The following is a 20,281-nucleotide window of genomic DNA, read 5'->3' on the forward strand; positions in this document are numbered from 1 at the left end:
CTCACTCAAATACTCGTGTGCCTACGACATGTTAGGCACTGCTGCAATCTTCTAGGTGCAAGGCATGCCATGATGAATAAAGCTGAGAAAGTTCTTATTCCACAGAATGGTCATACATTCAAAACAAATCACAGTAAATAGATAAACAAAAACATATTAAGTAAACTAACAAACACATGCTAAAACTAGAGTAAAAGTGTATGCAGAGGGTTAAAATAAGAGTAACACGAGAGTCTGGGTGATTACTTCAGATTGGCTGACCATGGAAGGACTTCTCAAGGAGGCCTAATTTAGTACCTGGCACCTCTAAGAGCCCAATAAATGATTTATGACGAATAAATCAGGTGGTTTTGAGCCGAGGTTGGATGACAAGAAGGAGCCGGCCATGTAATGAGTGTGGCAAGCGCTCAACTCCGTCACTGCAGCATAAAAGTGACCACAGACAATAAATACATCAATGAAGGAGCGTGGCTGTGCTGCAGTAAAACCGGTGCATAGAAACAGACAGCAAGCTGTAGTTTGCCAATCCTAGCGTATAACTTTAATTTTATACTATGAAAGATAATATTTATATTCTGCTTGTAAAATTAACTCAATTTTTATTATAACCCTTAGCATTTATCTATAGTTAAATTCTAAAATCTGAAAAGCAATTAACAGCACTTACATCATGATTTATTAATATTTACTATATAACCCAAGTGTATGTTGATTTTACTATCTATTACGTGCATCCAAAGCAAGGACCAACTCCAAGTAAAATATTTCTAGTATAAAGTATGAATTGTGCGTACTCATTACCCATCTTTAACAAGTATCAAAACACGGCCAGTCACGTTTGAGCTAGACCTGGACACACTCTCCCCTCCTCCCTGATTCTGAGGTAATTCCAAATCATTTTATTTCTTATTTTCTTTATTTGTGAGGGATTCCTTCAACTTTAACTATTGTATTGAATTTTTATTTTGACAATTCTATTTTAAATTTACTTAAGTGTTTCTTGATTTCTAATTTTTCTTTTCTAAAACTGCATCTTGTCCTTGTTTTACAGATGAAGTATCACTAATTTTACTGATAGTATTAAATAGATTAAAAGGGAGAATCTACCTCAAATTTCTCCACTTCCTCTATGGCCAGTTTCCTGTCTATCTTGATCCCTTTACCTTTTGTTACACAGATTTCCCTCACATTTAAGAATCTGTCAACAGCAAGGGTCAATGGAAGCTATAAACACTCACAGGCTTCAGCTTAGAGCTTTATCTCCAAGAAGCTAGCCTTTATGTAAATTAGAGAACCCAGGAAAAACAAAATGAAAAGGACCTCACCCTGCAGATTAATACTCAGTCTAACCCCCCTATGCTTCTGTTTATTTCTTTAGAAAAGACTCCTCTGACTGGGAAGCTGGCTAGAGGTCATTCTCTGCAGTGGATGACAGAGTTGATGGAGTTTAGCATAAAACCTATAGTTGTAGCTATATAGTGATAAGAGTAATACTTGATTGTTGTGAGTGGGTCTACAGAGAAAAATGAACATCAGAATCAGAGCACAGGTGTCTGTGATTTTAAATGAAGGCATCACTTAGAGTGAAAAAACAAAGTTCCAGACTGAAAAGCTTTTTTAAAAAAAATTTCTTTTACATTTGTGTTTTCATTTTAATTTTTATACTTCTATAATGGCTGAGTGTTCATGTTTGTTGTGTAAGTATATTATATAGAATAGTATATAGTATATTGTGAAGGTTCTACATAAAACCTATAGTTGTAGCCCCACTCAGCCCTGGGGCTCTGCTATAGCAGCTCCCTGCCCTTCTCCCCAGGAGCTGTTCTTGGCCACTACATTCTTCACTCCTTCTAGCCATTTGGGACTTTTCCCACTGCCTCCTGGCTTTCAGAGATTGATGAAGACTGGTGGAATGCTGTTGCTAGCTATAAACCAAGTCGATGGTTAAACATTCAGGAAAGGAAATTATGTATTTGATCAGTCTACCATCTTTAACCAGAAATCTGTTTTCCCTTTTTTCTTTTCTTTAATTGGGGGGGCACGGTGGACAAACTGTGCTCTGTGGCAGTGCACAGTACGTTCTGTGTGTTTACAGCAGCACATTTCAAACAGGTGGGGCACAGAGCAGACCTCCTACCTGCATGTCCAGTTCGTGGCATCTTTGAGAAATTTCTTCCTTGGCTGACAAAGCTTCATTTAGTTCCTCTGTAGTCTTCTTCAACTAGTTAAAAACCAAGATACACAATAAATATTTCAATATGAAGTGGCAGCAATTAATAATTACATATGGAATTAAACATTGTCCCCCTTTTCTCTGTGAGGGACAGGGAGAAATCAAGAACCCTTCTGTGCAGGAGTCAAAAGAAGGCAGTTCTAACTCTGAATACCTTTCAGTTCTAAATCCTGTCTTTTCTGTACCTCGATTTGTTCTTTCCACATAACCAAGTTTTCTTAACACACCTTCTATCTGGGCTGCTTGGCTCTTGGCAATGCTGACTGTAATAGCTGACAAACTCTACCTCAGTCAAGTACGTATATGCTGGAGGACAGGGGCTTTGACTGTTAAAATATACAGCTAGTGAGTTTCAGTACAAGTTTTTTAGTCACACTAAACCTTTATGTTAATTTGTGTATCAGTTCTAAAATAAAATACTTTTATTATTATAATCCTCAGCACAAACCAAACATTCCCAAGTTGTGTCCCATTATTATATAAAGTCTAAGTTAGCAAACTATAAACAAATTAGTTAGTTATAATTAATTAATCACTTAATTTTAAAGACAAAAATGGATTAAAATAAAATGATACTAGCTTTTCATTTCATGTGACCAAACCTCTGTGTAACATAGACAGAAAAAAAAAACCAAAACTCATTCACAGTAACCAACTGTAAAACCAAACACACCACAAAGCAAGAGAAAGACAAATTACAACTTGGATTAAAATTACAGCATGTCCAAAGATTTTCCTGCAAAATATTTATAAACCATGGGGAAAAAATGAAAGGAGACAAAGATCACCAAGATTTCTTTCCATGCTTTGGAACAGATTTCCCAGAATAGCTGGAACATAGAAACTAACAATGTACCTTTCCATTAAACCCATAAAAACACATTGCAGAGTTCCTTTACAAATGTAGGACTAAGTTCCTTAGTGCATTTAAGTATGAAGGGCAGAGGAGGCACTTTAAAACTGAAGAATAATGTGAAATAAAAGGTAAATTATCTTTTTTTTGTAATCCTCACCTTAGTACATTTTTTTTCATTGCTTTTAAAGAAAGAGGAAGGGGGGAGATAGAGAGAAACATCAATCAGTTGCCTCCCATCTGCACTGCAACTGGAATCGAACCTGCAACCTGGGTATGTGCCTTGACAGAGGATCAAACCCATGACCTTTTGGTCTGCAGGACAATGCTCCAACCCACTGAATCACACCAGCCAGGGCAAGGTAAACTGTCTTTTTATCATAAATAATCAAGAGATTATTTATGCTAATGGAAAATGCATGCAATTTACCAGAGAAGCATCTATTGTGTTAAATGTGGCATATAGAAAGAAACACAAATTACAAAAAATTAAATAAGTTAACTTAAAGTACATTATGGAACAATACTTAACTTACAAATTATAAATTTAATTACAAATATGTAATATCCATAAGTAAAGTGGCTTAAGTTCTTACATTTTTGGTAAAAAATAAAGAATTATGCCAATATATTCCATAAGCAATTTCCAATGAAACATCTTTTCATTAATACTTCAATTTTATCCGTTTCAATCTTTGCATGGATAAAAACAACGCAAAATTACATACCTGGCGATCAAGGTCAGCATAAGCATCATTTCCAGCAGAGACAGGAGATTCTTTACTCATCAGCTGAAATTAAATGAAGACTTAAATGGTTATAACTATGAAGCAAAAAAGGCATTCTATATAATATACTTACACAACAAACATGAACACTCAGCCATTATAGAAGTATAAAAATTAAAATGAAAACACAAATGTAAAAGAAATTTTTTTTAAAAAAGCTTTTCAGTCTGGAACTTTGTTTTTTCACTCTAAGTGATGCCTTCATTTAAAATCACAGACACCTGTGCTCTGATTCTGATGCTCATTTTTCTCTGTAGACTCACTCACAACAATCAAGTATTACTCTTATCAGTAAAAAGGCAAGGCTTTAAGCTAAAGATGTGGCTTAATATTTAAAAACATGGATTTTTCAGTAAAAATTACACCACTAAGTATTTCTAAAGAATAAAGGTGGGCCACATCACAGTATCCAAAAGGTGGGGAAAACCCAATTATCCATCAACTGAATGAATGGATAAACAAAATGTGGTGCGTAAACTCACATTCATACAATGGAAGATTATTTGGCTATAAAAACAGAACAAAATATTGGTACATGCTACCACATAACCTTGAACACATTATGCTAAATGAAAAAAGCCAGGCACCAAAGGGCATACATCCAATGATTGAACTTAAATGAAATATCCAGAACAGGGAAATCCACAGACAGAAAGCAGATTATTGGTTGCTAGGGACTGGAAGGAAGAAGAAATGAGGACTGTCTGTTTAATGGTCACAGGGCTTCCATCTGCGGTGACAAAAAGGTTCTGAAACTAAATGGTACTCATGTTTGCATAACATTATGAAATGTACCATGTCACTAAAGGCAAATTTCATGTTACAGGTATTTTATCACAATAAAAAAGTAAACACATATAAATAGAATGTGCCTTAAATAAAAAGTCTTTTAAAAAGCTCTTCCTCAATCCCATAATTTTATCCAGCTATGCACCCACTGTCCACCTCCTAAGTCCAAACAGTCACCAAGCCTACTGACTCAGGTTCTGATAATTTTCAAATCCGTCCACTTCTCTCTACACTAACTCCACCCTAACTGCTATAACCCACTTCAAGTCCCATCATTCTTTTTTTTTATTTTTATTTTTTAAGATTTTATTCATTTACTTTTTAGAGAGAAGGGGAGGGAGATAGAGAGGTAGAGAATCATCCATGTGTGAGAGATACATTGTTCAGTCACCCCCTACTGAGGACTTGACCTGCAACCCAGGCATGTGCCCTGACTGGAAATCGAATGGGTGACCTTTGGGTTCACAGGCTAGCACTCAATCCACTGAGCCACATCAGCCAGGGTGGGATCTCATCATTCTTCACTGGATAATTACTAAGGTTTCTTAACTGCTCTTCCTTTAACTAGCCTTGTTTTTATCTGATTCATTCTTCTCATTGCACGAATTTTCTCAGCTAGAGACTTCAATCTCTTTTCTCCTTAAAATCTAGTCATTGTTTCCCAAAACTCCAACTCCTTCAACAAAACTGCTCAATATCTTAATGATCCCATGTCTCTTGTTTCATCTCATTTGTACTTTAAAATGTTTGCTACAGGCATTCTTCTTTAATACCCCCAACATGCCACATAAGTCTTGCTTTCTCTTGTCTCCTGGACTTGAGAACAATTTTTGCCCCTTCCTTACCTTATTTCATCCTCTGTGCTTAGTCTTGATGCCACTTTCTCTGAAAAGCCTTCCCTAATATCCCAAACCTAAGTTAGACACTTCCGTGAGGTGCTGCTATGTCCCCATCATGGCACTTTCCCCGTGAATGCTTTGAATGTATCTGAATTACTTGTTTAGCCATTTTCCCCATGAGACTTCCACTCCATGAGTCAAGACACCATGTTTACTTTTTCATAGTTGTATGCATACTATCTGTCACAGCTCTCTGGTACACATTAGGTGCTCAATGAGTATTTGCTACCTAAATAAAAGGACTATGCACATAGTTAACATATAACCTCTTCTTAAAATCTAATTGTACATACACATTTTATATGTTGCTTAGTTGACTTGACATTTTAAATGTTCTCCCTTTGTCATAAGACCACCCCCCCTTTTTATACATTTTTATCAGCTATATAATATTCCATGGAATTGAAGTACCATATTTTAAACACCTGCTTACCAAAGGATAGACTTTTTTTACATTTCCATTAATATAAAATAGTTTCATAAGCACTGTTGTGCCCAATCTTAGTCTTTAATCCCCAAATAATTCTTTGGAATAGAGTCACAGAACTAAAAAAAAAAAAGAACAACTTAGTCACAGATTTTAAAAATATTACTGATTATAGATATACCTATTATTATAGAAAAATTGGAAAATACAGAAAAGAGTATAGAACATTACTACTTGGCACTGGTTTAAATTTTGGCAAAATATGTTTTCACTCATCTTAATTTTAATTTTTAACAGAAATGTCATTTTGTTGCTCATGTGCTCTGTTTCCCTAAATATTACAGGCCTTCCCCTATGTCATTATATGTTTCAAAAATATGCTTTAGCCCTGGCCGGGTAGCTCAGCTGGTTAGAGTATCACCCTGATATGTTAAGGTTCCAAGTTCAATCCCCTGTTGGGGCGCACACAAAATCAGGCAATGAATGCATAAATAAGTGAAATACAAAAACTGATATCTACATAATATGCTAATATATTATTGTACCGTAATCTACCCATTCCTCTATTGCTGGGTACTTAGGTTTATTTTAATTTTTCAGAACTAAAAAATAATGCTAAAATAAACAATCTTGAGGCCATGCAATAGAGTGGGTATGGGCCTGAGCTCTGGATGCGGACTGCTTCGATGTGGATTCTGACTCTACTACTCCTACTCCTTCTTATGTGGACCTGAGCAAGCTACACACATTGCCTATGCCTCAGTTTCCTCTTTTATAAAATGGGGACATTGACAGTGCATACCTCAAAGACTTGTAGTTAATATTTTTTCATTGTGGTAAAATATATGTAACATAAAACTTGCCATTTTAACAATTTTTAAGTGTACATTTCACTAATATTAATTAAAATTGTAATGAATTTTAAATGAGTTAGTAAATGTTATGTGCTTAGGAAGTACCAGCACTATTTAGCACATTGTAAGTGCTAGATAGATGTTTGCTCTTAGTATTAGTATTATCAATCTTTGTACTTCAGATTTCTTTAGAAAAAATTCCTAAAAGTGCAATTATAGGGTCAATCACAGTAAGGCAGAACTGTTAGTGGCCCCTTATTCTTTTTTCCTGTTTTTGGTTAATAATAGAGACCTCAAATTTTGGCTGGGTCTATGACCACCCAGAATAAAGATGATGTTTCCCAGTGACCCCATATGGCTATATGAGTTGTATCTGTCTAATAGGAATGAGGATTACTGACAATTTATTTAGAGGAAGTGGATAACCCTTCCTTCAATCCTTCCTGTTGGCTGGAAATGTTCATGATAGCTGCAGTTTGAGAAGCCATAGCCCAACCACATTGTGGGACTCATATGTTAAGAACGGCAAAAGTTCCCTGGACAACAGTGTGCTGATTGCTGGGGGAAGTGGGTGAAGGGAGGTGGAGAAGGGTGTCGGGGGGGTGGGGGGTGGGGTGGGGAACAGAGACGTGATGTGGGGTGGTGAACACATAATGCAGTGTACAGATGATGTGTTGGAGAATTGTATACCTGAAACCCATATAATTTTGTCAACCAGTATCACCCCCAATAAAATCAATGAAAAGGAAAAAAAATTTCTTAAAAAAAAACAACGAACAACAACAACAACAACAATTAACTATAAGAAGGCTGGGTTTCTGATGACTACAGAGCCAACCCAGGTCCTCTTAAGAGTAAATTACAGTTACAGCTTACTTGGTTGGTCACCATTTTGATATTTTAACACTCATGACCTGTATCTTCTATAAGAGCATAACCTTTTAAAAAAATGCACCAGTACTAAATGTCAAAATGATCTTTTAAAAGCTCTGCTTTTTTACAAGGTCCTGTATAATAAAAAGTTGGTTGGTCTTCGTCGTCCCCAGGTGGCAGCAGATGGCCTCTACATCTCTAGAACTCCCCGACTGATGAAGAGTGCCTTTGTTATTCGTGGAGAGCCCCCAGGTACTACAGAGAAGAGGAGAGGACTTCGGAAAACCAACCACGCACTAGAGGATTGGGGCTGTGATCCACCACCTATTAGCCTGACCTCTGGGGAGGGAGGGGAGTGGGAGCTGAGTCCAACCTCATGGCCAATCAATCATGCCTACATAATGAAACCCGAGTAAAAACTCTGGATGTGAAAACTCAGGAGACCTTTCTTTGTTGATGGTACTCTGCATATTGTCACACATTAATGTGCTGGGTCACATGTCTTGATTTTGTGGGCAAGAGACAGCAAAGAGTTTGTATTTGAAACCCTTACTCTATGCATTGGGGGTGGGTCGGGCTAGTTCTGATTTGTATCCTTCTGCTATAATGAAACTGTCATCACTCCTGAGTTCTTAATCATTGTAATGAATTCTCAAACCTGAGGGATAGTGGGAATTCCCAGATTTATTGTCAATTAATCAGTATTTTAAAAATATTTTGTTTTAATTAGCATTTAGCATTTTTCATTGTCTGTTATATTTTTTCTGTTAATTACATATCCATGCCCTCTGTTTCCTAGTTTCCTTAAGAATTTCTTCCATTGCTTTTATGATTAAAAACACTCTCAAATCCTGAATCAACCAGTTATTAATCTATATTTTATTTTTACTTTTATAGTTTTGTTTTACATTTGCTGAAGTTCAGGACATGCTACCCCCAAATATAGCACCTTGGCATATTGTGAGAAATGGCAGGTGCAGGAAGGATTTTTCTGACTTTCCCTGAAGTAGGTCATGAGGCCCTCATGCGACAGGTGCCCTTTCTAGACTCAGAAAAGCAGCACCCTTACGTCCAAGGACAGAGCCCTGCGGAAAGGAATCTGAGTGAAATAGGACTTGCTGTTTCCCTCAGTTTACTACACTTAGCTTAAATCCTTGCCCATTACATTTTTCCATGAATCTCCACTCTTCATCAAACCTAGCATCAAAACATTCAGGTTTAAATACTTCCTTGGTCTTAATTTCCTTATAAAGACTCCTGAGTCATTTAAAACTTGTATTAAGTAAATTTGTACATTTTTCTCTTAACACAACTTTTGTTACAGAGGCTCCAGCAGAGAACTTGAAAGGGCAAAAGAAAAAGACATTTCCCCCCCTCTATAGTTTCAGTATAAATATTCATTTAGAAATTTCTTTGCCCTGGCTGTTGTGGCTCAGTTGGTTGGAGCAACGTCCTGTAAACTGAAAGGTCATGGGTTCAATTCCCAGTCAGGGCGCACCTTACCAAGGTTTCGGGTTTGTTCCCTGGTTGGGGCGTATACAAGATGACCCTCTCTCTAAAAAAAAAAAAAATCAGTAAGAATGTCCCGGAGTAAGAATTAAAAAAAAAAAAAAAGAAATTGCTTCCAGTCCAGTTGGAGTTGAAGACCCATTTTTTACCAAATAAGAAACCAATAGTTAAGTCTGAAGTAGACTGTTGGTTTAAGATAGAAATTGTTTATATTGGCTTTAGGAATTAGTCTATAATTACTAATTCATTAGGGCATTTTTAAAAATCAGGAATAGTTATTGAATATCTATACCTGCAAGATAAATGTTTAAGATTTAAATAAAAATAAGAAATTTAGATGAGTATGATTTTCTTAATAAAAATGAGACAAGCTATATCATAAGTTTAAAGAAAATTTTCTGGTAAATGAGGAGAATCTTTATAAAAATTTCTACTTCTGTTTATTTAATTTTTTAGGACTTTTAAGGTAGTCTGTTTTATTATTTTTTTAAAACTTTTGAAAGGTTTTATTTATTTTTAGAGAGAGGGGGAGGGAAGGAGAAAATGGGGAGAGAAACATAAATGTGTGGTTGCCTCTTGCACGCCCCTACTGGGGGCCTGGCCCACAACCCAGGCATGTGCCCTGCCGGGAGATCAAACTGGCAATGTGTCAGTTTGCAGGTCAATTGGCGACGTGTCAGTTTACACTCAATCCAGTGAGCCACACCAGCCGTGACTCTACTTCTATTTAAAATCATGTTTGCTTCTGTAATGTCTCACAAACTGTAAGCACAAACCTCCAACGTACCTCTTGAATGGCTGTCATGACAACATGTTGAACAGATTCTTCCATCATCATAATGGCTTGGATGTACTCTGAAACAAGAACAATCTGGAATGTCATTGTTCAAGTTAAAGATAGTCAAAGGAGTTAAAGGCTTACACTTCATTGTTCAGTGTAAGCCTTCAGTGCTCTTGTAAGTAGTTTCCAGTGTTTTCACTCTTCCTATGCATTCCTCATATATGACTGAACATATGTGCCATAGGTAATGGATGCAAATCATAGTATTTATCTTTCCTCTATATATCACCCAGACCCATCCCCCACCCCATTCCTTATAAAGTTGAGGCTACAGCTTGCGGTCATAGGAATGCAGGATCCTAGGAATATAGAACAATGAAATGGTAAAGCCTAAAGCCAGGGTGGATAGAACTACCTATCACTATTCTAAAAATCTAAAAATTATCTTGCTTTCCCATTACATGTTAAATCCATTCTGAAGTCTGTGCTTTATTCTTATGTGACATAAAAAGTACTGAATTGTGTTTAATTTTAACATCAGTATTTTCTCCTACGGGAAAAGAAAAATCTTAATGGCCCTGAGGGCTGCTTAGGGAAATTAGGATAAATTTAAGATAACTGATACCACAGGTAAACAAATATTGGATGACCCTGGGCTTTAAAATAACGATTCATACCTCTGATAAGCTCAAGCACCTACTTTACCAATCTTACCCTCATCACTGCAGGGGGAAAAAGAGAAGGCTCTCTTTCGTTGTCTGATAAAGTTAAAAAAAAAAAAAACCTGCCTTCTAAAAAAGCCCTGGAAGTAGTTATTATTATTTCCAAATCCAATTATGGATAACAAAAGTGACATTAAACATAAAAAAATCAATAGGTCAGCTGGATTCCAACAAATATGGTAAATATATCTTAATAAGAAATGGTTAAAAGGGTAAAGTAATTAGGAAATTTCAGCCTCAACCTGCCATACATCCAAAAACAAACACCAAAAACTTCTCTCAGCACTCCAAGTAACATTATATGAAGGATTCTTATTGTGAAATTGTTAAAGTGACCTTTTGGCATGAGACTCATGTCTTTGGAATGGCAAACTGAAATCCTTTGATTGACAGGTAACTTGTTTAAAAAAAAGTACTCTGACAGCACTATTAAATTATGACATTCTGACATTCTGTTTCTGAATGTCAAAGCATTAGTTAATCAAAAGCATGTTTTTAAAGAAGTATTGTCCTAAGGATACTTTATACCCAATCAAATATGTGGTTAAACAAACATACACAACACACTTAAACCACAGATACTGTTCTTAGACCAAAAGTAGAAATATTATCATAACTACTATTTAGGGAAAAAAAAAACCCAGTCCTTTCATCTAAGTTTGATTTTTTGTCTTGTTAATGAGGAGCACCCTGTGAGTGCTGAAATGCAAGGGAGTGCTTTTAGATATTCTGTTCAAAGGTACAAAACACAGAATGCCAAGGCTACTGGAGAAAGTGGTACGGCTGGAATGAGTAGACAACCCTCAAAGTAAAAGACCGTGAACATGGAAGAGAAGCAGTGGCACTGACAATGGGGAAGGAGCACGTACAGACAGCCTACTGGAGTGAGGAGAGGAACAGTGAGAACAGGGCGTGCGGGAGTCATTAGTAAGGTGTGAGAGGGGAAGCGTTAGTTAAGAAGCGGTGTTGCCACGTCAAGGCCCTTCCCCGCGAACACCGTAAAATGCTAAATGACAAATGATGATGATAACTACATTAATGTACAATTTTTGAGAAATAAAAAAATAATTTACAAATCTTAGAAGTCCAAATACACGTATGTATGATTACTTGGTGCAGATCGATGAGGCAATGCTGAAGAATGAGGTATGCTATGTCAGGGAGTTGATCCTGAAAAACTGATCTGTTAGGTCCCAAATTTCCAGCACAGTTCAGTATAAAGAGTATTAGGTTTGAATGGGGAAGAGTTACGGGATTTTGCCCTTGCCTAACCTCTCACAAGCCAAAAATCTCAGGTAAGTCATAGTCTTAGTCTCCTAATCTGTAAAAAGTGTTTGTTGTTCAGTAGCATCTACTAAAGAACCAAGCAGAAAGAAAATACTCAGTTATTAGTGTGTTTTCTACTACTAGTCTTTGTTCTTCAAATTGCCACCATTCATTTGCTACAGTTTGGGAAGTTCACAAACAATTCAGAAATCCATTTGATTTAATTCTTAGCTCTGTGTTGCAGAGAGCGGAGAAATGACCTGTGGATAAATGAGATGTTAAGATCCTGTTCAAAGCTTTTAACATTTAAATATAATTTCAAGGAAAAAAATTGAAAGTACGTTTTAAACAGAACACTTGATCTGTGTGAGAAGCTCAAATACTATAAATGTCTTCTTTTCCATAGGAATATGGATATAGGTAACATCCTTGTCTTCTCCTACCCTTACCCTCTTACATAATTAGCTAACTCATAACAGCTACATACTTCCTATGTACTGAGGATAATCCCAAGAGCTGGTGACTCTCCTTACAGAATAAATACATAAGAAACTATTATGTGCCCTGGTTGGTGTGGTTCAGTAGACTGACTGCCGGCCTGTGAACCAAAGGGTCACCGGTTCAATTCCCAGTCAGTGTATGTGCCTGAGTTGCCAGGTAGGTCCCCACCTGGGGGTGTGCGAGAGACAACTGACTGATGTAGCTCTTGCACATCAGTGTTTCTCTCCCTCTCTTTCTAAAAAGAAATAAATATCTTCAAAGAAGAAGCTATGATCTAAATTCAATGAATTACATTAAATAACATCTCATCCACCTTTCATAATCAAAGCCTCTTAGATATTTAATGTCTTGCATATTATTTACAGCACTCTTCTAATCTTTTGACAAAAACTTGTGAGACATTTCAGTAGTATACAAAAATCAGAATGTAGGAAATTCTCTATTTTAATTCATGAGTTAAACTAAATAAACAGGCTAAAATTTCCCGAAAGAGCACAGCATGCTAAAATATCAAAGACATGGGGCTAGAGAGAAATAAATACATTGTTAGAAAAAATTCCTGAATCAGCAACCAATAAAACCAGTCATAGCTTTAAAAAAACAATGTTGACTGTTATTAAACTCAGAATACCAAAAACAAGCATAACAGCAAGTTAATAATTAAAATCTTTTCTGTATTACCAGACGTGGGGTACGACAAAGAAGAGAAACACCTTTGGGCTTTAAAAAAAAATCCATCCTCTTCAAAGGTCAGGTAAACAGAAATAACATACTGTCATCATCAATTAGAACAGTCCCTATCTACATTTGTCCTGCTTCATCTCCCTTTATCCTCCTCACTATTCCCTCATTATTGTTGGTTTTCAATCCCTGAAAGGTAACCTAGGTCCTTCTGACCTTCAGTTTCCAATACTCAGATTACTCGTAACCCATACCCTTCATATCTTTGCTTAAATAATTTCCCTGACACAAGCATAAACTGTCCTCCGTGCGCTTTACCTTCACGGCACTCACCACTGCGCAGACTACCTAGTTCTGTGTGGCGCTGTGCACGGTCCTCTACCTCCACGCATGTACACGTTCCGGGGGGCGGGCACCATGCCGGCTTTGTCCGACATGGTGTTCCTAGCCCCAACAGTGCATGAGTCCAGCAAATATTTGTGAAGTAAATCCTTCATCTTGGAATCTAAATGATCTAATTTTAAGTCCCAAGATATTAAGTGATCCAGTATACCACTAGTATTTATATTAATTAATTTAGCTGGATCTTACCCAATTAAGAGTAAATTTCATTACATTTGGTATAATTAAAAATTATCTACTTAAAGAATTATGTAGTCTCGCAGAAATGGAAAGCATATCATAACAATTAAATTTATCCTAATTTATAAAAACTATTTTAAGCTCAAAACCAACAAAATCAGAAAATATGTCATTCTTTGAGGACAACCTTTCAAAGATGCTATTGTACTAGTGATTTATAAATAAAATATACAATATATATCACTTTTGAATATACTACTGAATATATATTAAATATGTATTTATAAATACATATTTATGTATTACATTACATATATTTTTATATATCACTATATATTACTTTTCTTATTATTTTTATTTTTTAATTGATATTGAGAGAGAGTGGAAGGAAGGGGAGGGCATCGATTTGTTGTTCCACTTATTTATGCATTCACCGGTTGATTCCTGTATGTGCCCTGACCGGGGACTGAACATGCAACATTTGTTGCATTGGGACAATGCTCTAACCAACTGAGCCACCTGGCTGGCCAGGGCTTTTCTTATTATTTTAAATGCACACACTAACTTCAAATAAATTACCTTGCTTCTGTTCACAGTTCACAGCACAGCCTAAGATAAGCTGAAGCATCCTTCCGAGCTCTGCAGCATCAGAATGCTCCCCAATAAGGTTCACATCAGGAAGGGTAAAGTCATTAATTTGCTGTCCTAAAATCTGAATGGAGATAAAAGGATCAGTATTATATTTACATGTACTTGTTTATATGAACAAATAAAGTATTTGACAGACTAAACTGTCAGCAACAGAAACTCACTGCTAAGGACAGAACTGTCATGTCAATCTCTCTCCCAATCTCACTCCCAATTTCTATTTTTACCCCTCAGAAACCTAGGTTATAACTATCCTGATTCAAGCCAGGCCCTAATCTGGTGTGTGGTATGTACACTTAACAAAGAAACTGAGTACTACTGACCCCTCCACCACCCTCCAGAGAAACTGGATGTGTATTCTCTGAAGTGGAGCCAGTGAGGTTCTAAACTAGCGGCATCAGAAAAGGCAGAGATGAATATAGATTCATGTCCCCAACGGTAAGAGTCCTCCTAGCCATCTTCACTCTATCTGACTTCAAAATGCTGATAGCAAGACACCTATAACAGGAAGGAGAATGGAAGTTTACTTTATGGGGAAACTGAGTCGCCCAAATGAAATGACTTATGATGCAGACAAATGGGTAGGTCTCTGACTGATAACCCTAAAGGGAAAAATGACGACCCTAAAAGCACAGGAGCAGGACGAATGGGGCTGTGGTGTCTAGGTTAGGGGAGAGCAGTGTAAGAGGAAGTTAGAGGGGTCATGAAAAACCTGATAGCTCACGTAAGAAGGGTTTGATTCTAAAAATGCAATAGGAAACCATGGAAGACTTTGAAGAGACAGACATAATTAAATTTATGTTTTTAGAGACGATCATCGCTTTATGGTGGAGAACAGACTGTACATGGGCAAGAGTAAAATCAAGGTCACCAGTTAGACCAGTCTAGTAATCTGAGGAAGTGCTAACAATGACTGCTTGGTGTAGGGCGGTGACAACAGAGATGGAGAAAGCTATAATTTGGAGGTTTAACTAATAGGTCTTGCTGATGATAACAAAAGAAGGAAAGGATTATAGGGTGATGTGTAGGTCTTGGGTTTGAGCAGTAGGGTGGATGGCAGGGTCACAGACTGAGATGATGAAGGCAGGGGATATAAGTATTGACACAGGTATAAATGCATGTTAAGCTTGTGGGGAAAAAAAAACAGTAAGAAAATCACACAGGTTGCTAAGTTGTGTTGTGTCCACTAGAAATTTAAAGTAAAACTAGTTCCACAGCCTGATTTTTCCTCCAGCAATGTCTTGCCTGTTCTGATGCAGACTCAGAGGCCAATGAGTTAATCAAGGGATGGAGGTTTGCTAAGAAATAAAATGGAAGTAGTTCAGGGAGTTGACTATAATAATGCATGGACTCTAAACTATATTCACAAGTAAAGAATGAAAGGAGAGAATTAACAGATACAGAAAGTAAAGTTTAACATAAATTAGTGTTCATCTGCAAACTACCCATATTACAGTGAAAGATGGTTGTGTGAGCCAATATCCTGTACAAAAATGGAAGATAAACGGATTATTAATTTTTAGGTAATTGTTCCTTTACTTGAAACTATTGTAAAATATTATAAAATTAAACTATCCTATAGTAGTATTCTCAAGCAGAATAAGAATAAAAGTCCTTACCTCATGATTATAATCCAGGATTCCTTTTAAAATTTTCTTTAGATTGCTTATCTGTTCAGAGAGAGCAAATAACTGGGTAAAAGGTGAATATACATCAAAGTATAGTTTAACAAAAAATTTCTAAATTAACCAATCAACTCAGTTAATCATAAAGTAAATGTAGAAAATAAAATTCAACAGCATGTTTGAATTACCATCATTACCAAAAAAGGACTCTCCAAGGCCTAATTTACTTTATTTAATATATTTATGTAAGAAGTCAAGCTTCCAGTAATATTAAATTTTTAATGTTATGACCACTGACAAAAATTGGAAGGTAACTAAATAAGACTTAACAGTAGGATTATTCAGATTTTCTCCAGCTGAAAAAAAAAATGTACTGTCCTTAATAAAGACTTCAGTTCAGTGCTGTTTTCCCTAGAAAAGTGGAGTTGCATCTTATATAGAGGTTAAGTTCTAAGGTTAAAAGCATTAAGCAAAAATTACAGTCAAAATTATCCTTGGAAATCTCTTAAAGTAACCTACAACATATGTCTCCAAATTCCTCCCTATCAGAAAAGATTGCTTTCTTCAGCTGAGCACTTAAGTAAATATTTAAGAGCCATAACATTAAAAAAAAAACAACTATCATATCGTAAAATGCCAGTATAACAGAGTCTGCACTGCAACGTACTCGTACTATAAGGAGCGACCTAGAAACAGACAGGAGGGGCCAACATACAGATGTCTCCCAACACTCACTCCCTCCCTCCTTCCCTCCCTCCACAGAACACGTTTACTGGCCATATGCTACCCAGGTAAACAACAGGCAGACTCCCTGGCACCATTTATTCTAAACCTGTATTGTTTTTAGATCCAATTCATACGGCTGCATTTGTGTGAAATTAAATGTGCACAGAATATGATTCTGTTGATCATCCACCTAGCTGTTCCTAGCCCATGTTAGGAGTTGAAGAGTCCCTAAGACAGAAGACAGTAGAACCTGTAGCCATCAAACAAAAGAGGCTGAATCACAGGGCAATCCAGTGGTTAATCAGAGACATATTTATTTTTAAGAAAAAAAAAAAAAATTTAACTGAAAACTTGATTTAAAAAAAAATCCATAAACTAATGTCTACACTTATAGAAAAATCTGGAAATATGGAAAATATATAATGTACTTTATTGCCTTTATTCTAATATCTTCATTTTTTCATATTTGAACATTTTAAATTAGAATGCCTTATAATTTAATGTGTTCATCTAAAATGATAGTTTATTTCACAATATTTTTTCATTATTAACAACACTAGCATCGAACATAACACATGCCACGAACTACCTTAGGTATTTTACACACATTAACTGATTTATTTCTATGAGGTGGATCCTATTACAATCCTTGTTTCACATATAGGGAAGCTGAGGCACAGAAAGGATGAAAGATTTTCCCACAGATAGTAAGTGGCACAGCTGTGAGAGGGACACAGGCACGCTGGCTCAGGACCCCACGTCCTCAGTCCCTGGGCCACCAATAGCAAAAGATCTGGATAGCTCCGGGTGAGCAGTTCCAGATCACCTCCAGCCTTCAATTCTAGATGATTTTGCTATAGAGTCTCCAAGTTTCTAAAGCTCACTGGACACACATGTGATCAAAAATCAACAAATATTACATACACAGAAATAAAAGACTAATTTACAGATAGAAAAATAAAAAGATAATACCTTTAGCCTCCAATTATCTCCCACTTCTGTTTTGATTCTATTTAGCCAATTTTCATCAAAATATGCAGGATCTCTACAAATAAGAAAAAAGTAGCATATTAAGATCATGTAGCTATCAAGCAAACAAAACAAAACAAAACAAAAAAAACAAGAAAACCAAGAAAATTGAAACCTATCCCACATCACTTAACTACAACATAAAAATGAATTTGCCAAATAACAGCGACTGAATAACTCAGTACATGAAACCAGGTATCATTACAGCTTTTCCTAAAACGAATGTGTTGCCAGCTCATTAAAATACATACGCATTTTATCAGAAAACTAAAGGATGAAAAATAATAACACAGTTAATATATTTTAAAAACAAATGACAGATAAGTACACTAACTTGAAATTAATATACCAACTTTTATAGACACCATGCTAATATCTGAAAATTTTAAATAGACATAATTTTAAACAAAGGAAATATATGATGGTTAAAATAATTTTTTCAGCTAATATTTCAATGACTTCCATCATTTAATACTTCAAATATCACCAATACTGTTTATAAAGTGTCAATTTTTCAAGATACAAAGCTGAGAATCTATTTTCTCAGATATAACATTGGACATGAGACAAAGTTGGACACCACTTCTGTTTGCAAAAGGCTTAAAATCTAATACAACATTGGTGTGGACAAACTGAAACAAGAATACAACCTGAATATACTTATGGTTATTTTTCTTAGGAACATCTCCTAAAATCTATAAACACTAGAAAGGAAAAACAAAAACAAAACTTTTTAGCTCAGCACGATCATCATTTCAAAGGTTCTGAAACCAAACTCTTAAGAAATTATTTGTTCAACACCACAGAATGTCTGTATTCTCATTCACTGCTGTCCAACATCTCATGTCTGACACAGCAGGTTCTCTGTATTTGCAGACTGAAAAACATTTGGAAAGAGATTGTGTGCTCACTTAGTAAGCTTCCAATCTACTACTTGGACAGAATATAGCAAGAATAGGCACTTACAGTCTTCTTATAGTCAGTGTGCCTTTTCCTAGTAACAAACGTTGACTCACTAAGCAGAAATCTAGCCATAACTCTGGATAAGTAGTTACAATTTCAGCAATGTTTTTTAAGTAGCCCTTAATTGATGCTCTCAGGCTAAGATAAAACAACATAAAAGTAATTTTCTCCAAAATCTCAATAGATTGTAGCTCTGCACAGCTATGGAAATAACAACTGATAATGTTACTGGGAGTGTTCTTCATGACTAAGAAACTAAAGATAGCTTACTACATCCCAACTCTTGCTTAAAAAAAAAGGAAACTTACAAAATCATTTCCTTAGATTTTTCCAGTAACATCATATTTGGCTGTAATTTATGTACCAGTCATAGCTTAAGCTAAAGGATAAATCCAGTCACTTTAATCCTTAATGTAATTCGAGAAATATAATGTCTGACTCAACTGCCTTCACAGAAAAAAAAATTTTATTTCTACTGTTAAAATTATTTAAGCACTGTAAGGTTCTTATTAGACTCCCCCAAATTAAGATTGGGTCCAAAACAAACACTGTATTTGGATTCCATTCCTTAATATGGCATTTCTATCAGCAAACCTTAGAATTTTTATAGATATTTTGTTTCTTACACCTATTTTCTAAAAATCTTTTAAATACATAAAAAAAATTTTTGGTCCCCTGCCATTAAATATTTACTAGAGAGTTAGCTATACCCAAGGGAAATGGAAGCATATGTCTACATAGACAAAGATTTGTACACTGATGTTCACAGCAGCTTTATTTGTAATAGGCCAAAACGAAAATTACCCAGATACTCATCACCAGATGAATACATGAATAGGTTATACAACAGCCATTCAACACAATATGCAGACACTGTGAATACAGGCAGAAACAGGAACATATCCCAGAATTATGCTTCATGAAAGAAGCCACGTCTCTTCCCTCAAAAAAATAAAACAGACCCAGCTGGTGTGGCTCAGTGGATTGAGTGCTGGCTTACGAACCAAAGTGTCACAGGTTCGATTCCCAGTCGGGACACATGCCTGGGTTGCAGGCCAGGTCCCCAGTTGAGGGCATGCGAGAGGCAACAGATGGATGAATCTCTCGCACATCAATGTTTTTCTCCCTCTCTTTCTCCCTCCCATCCCCTCTCTCAAAAAATAAATAAAATCTAAAAAGCAGAAAGAAAATATACTGTCCATTGATATGAATTTCTAGAAAATGCAAATGATCTATAGTGACAGAAAGCAAATCAGTGGTTGCCTGAAGATGGGAAAGGGGTGGCAGGAAAAAGGGATTGAAAGACTTTTTGAAGTGATTGATATGATCATTATCTTGACTGTGGTGAAATGTATTAAATTCTATTCTTTAAAAATGTGTGATTTATTGAAAGAAACAGGGTGGGAAGTGCTTAAAGAAATGAGCTATCAGCTACAAAAACACAGGGAAGAACCTTAAATGTAATGTTGCCAAGTGAAAAATTAGCTGACAAAGAAAATTCTGAATGTCCTAAATTAAATTACGGCAGGCCA

The 20,281-nt window shown here is 36.0% G+C and overlaps 1 protein-coding gene across 2 annotated transcripts in view; it reads right to left on the reverse strand.

Annotated features, from left to right (window-relative positions):
- HOOK3 (hook microtubule tethering protein 3) overlaps window positions 1-20,281 on the reverse strand; it is an 87,126-nt gene that overhangs the window by 55,199 nt on the left and 11,646 nt on the right. For both annotated transcript variants that reach the window (XM_045821901.1, XM_045821900.1), the window contains exons 3-8: window positions 17,730-17,802; window positions 16,026-16,076; window positions 14,338-14,470; window positions 10,013-10,080; window positions 3,815-3,877; window positions 2,138-2,221 (exon numbers count right to left, since the gene is read on the reverse strand). In XM_045821901.1, coding sequence (XP_045677857.1) covers window positions 2,138-2,221; window positions 3,815-3,877; window positions 10,013-10,080; window positions 14,338-14,470; window positions 16,026-16,076; window positions 17,730-17,802 — 472 coding nt within the window. The remainder of the gene's footprint in view (window positions 1-2,137; window positions 2,222-3,814; window positions 3,878-10,012; window positions 10,081-14,337; window positions 14,471-16,025; window positions 16,077-17,729; window positions 17,803-20,281) is intronic.

Source organism: Phyllostomus hastatus, unplaced genomic scaffold, assembly GCF_019186645.2.
Source record: "Phyllostomus hastatus isolate PE091 unplaced genomic scaffold, TTU_PhHast_1.1 phas_scaffold_46, whole genome shotgun sequence".
NCBI lineage: Eukaryota > Metazoa > Chordata > Mammalia > Chiroptera > Phyllostomidae > Phyllostomus > Phyllostomus hastatus.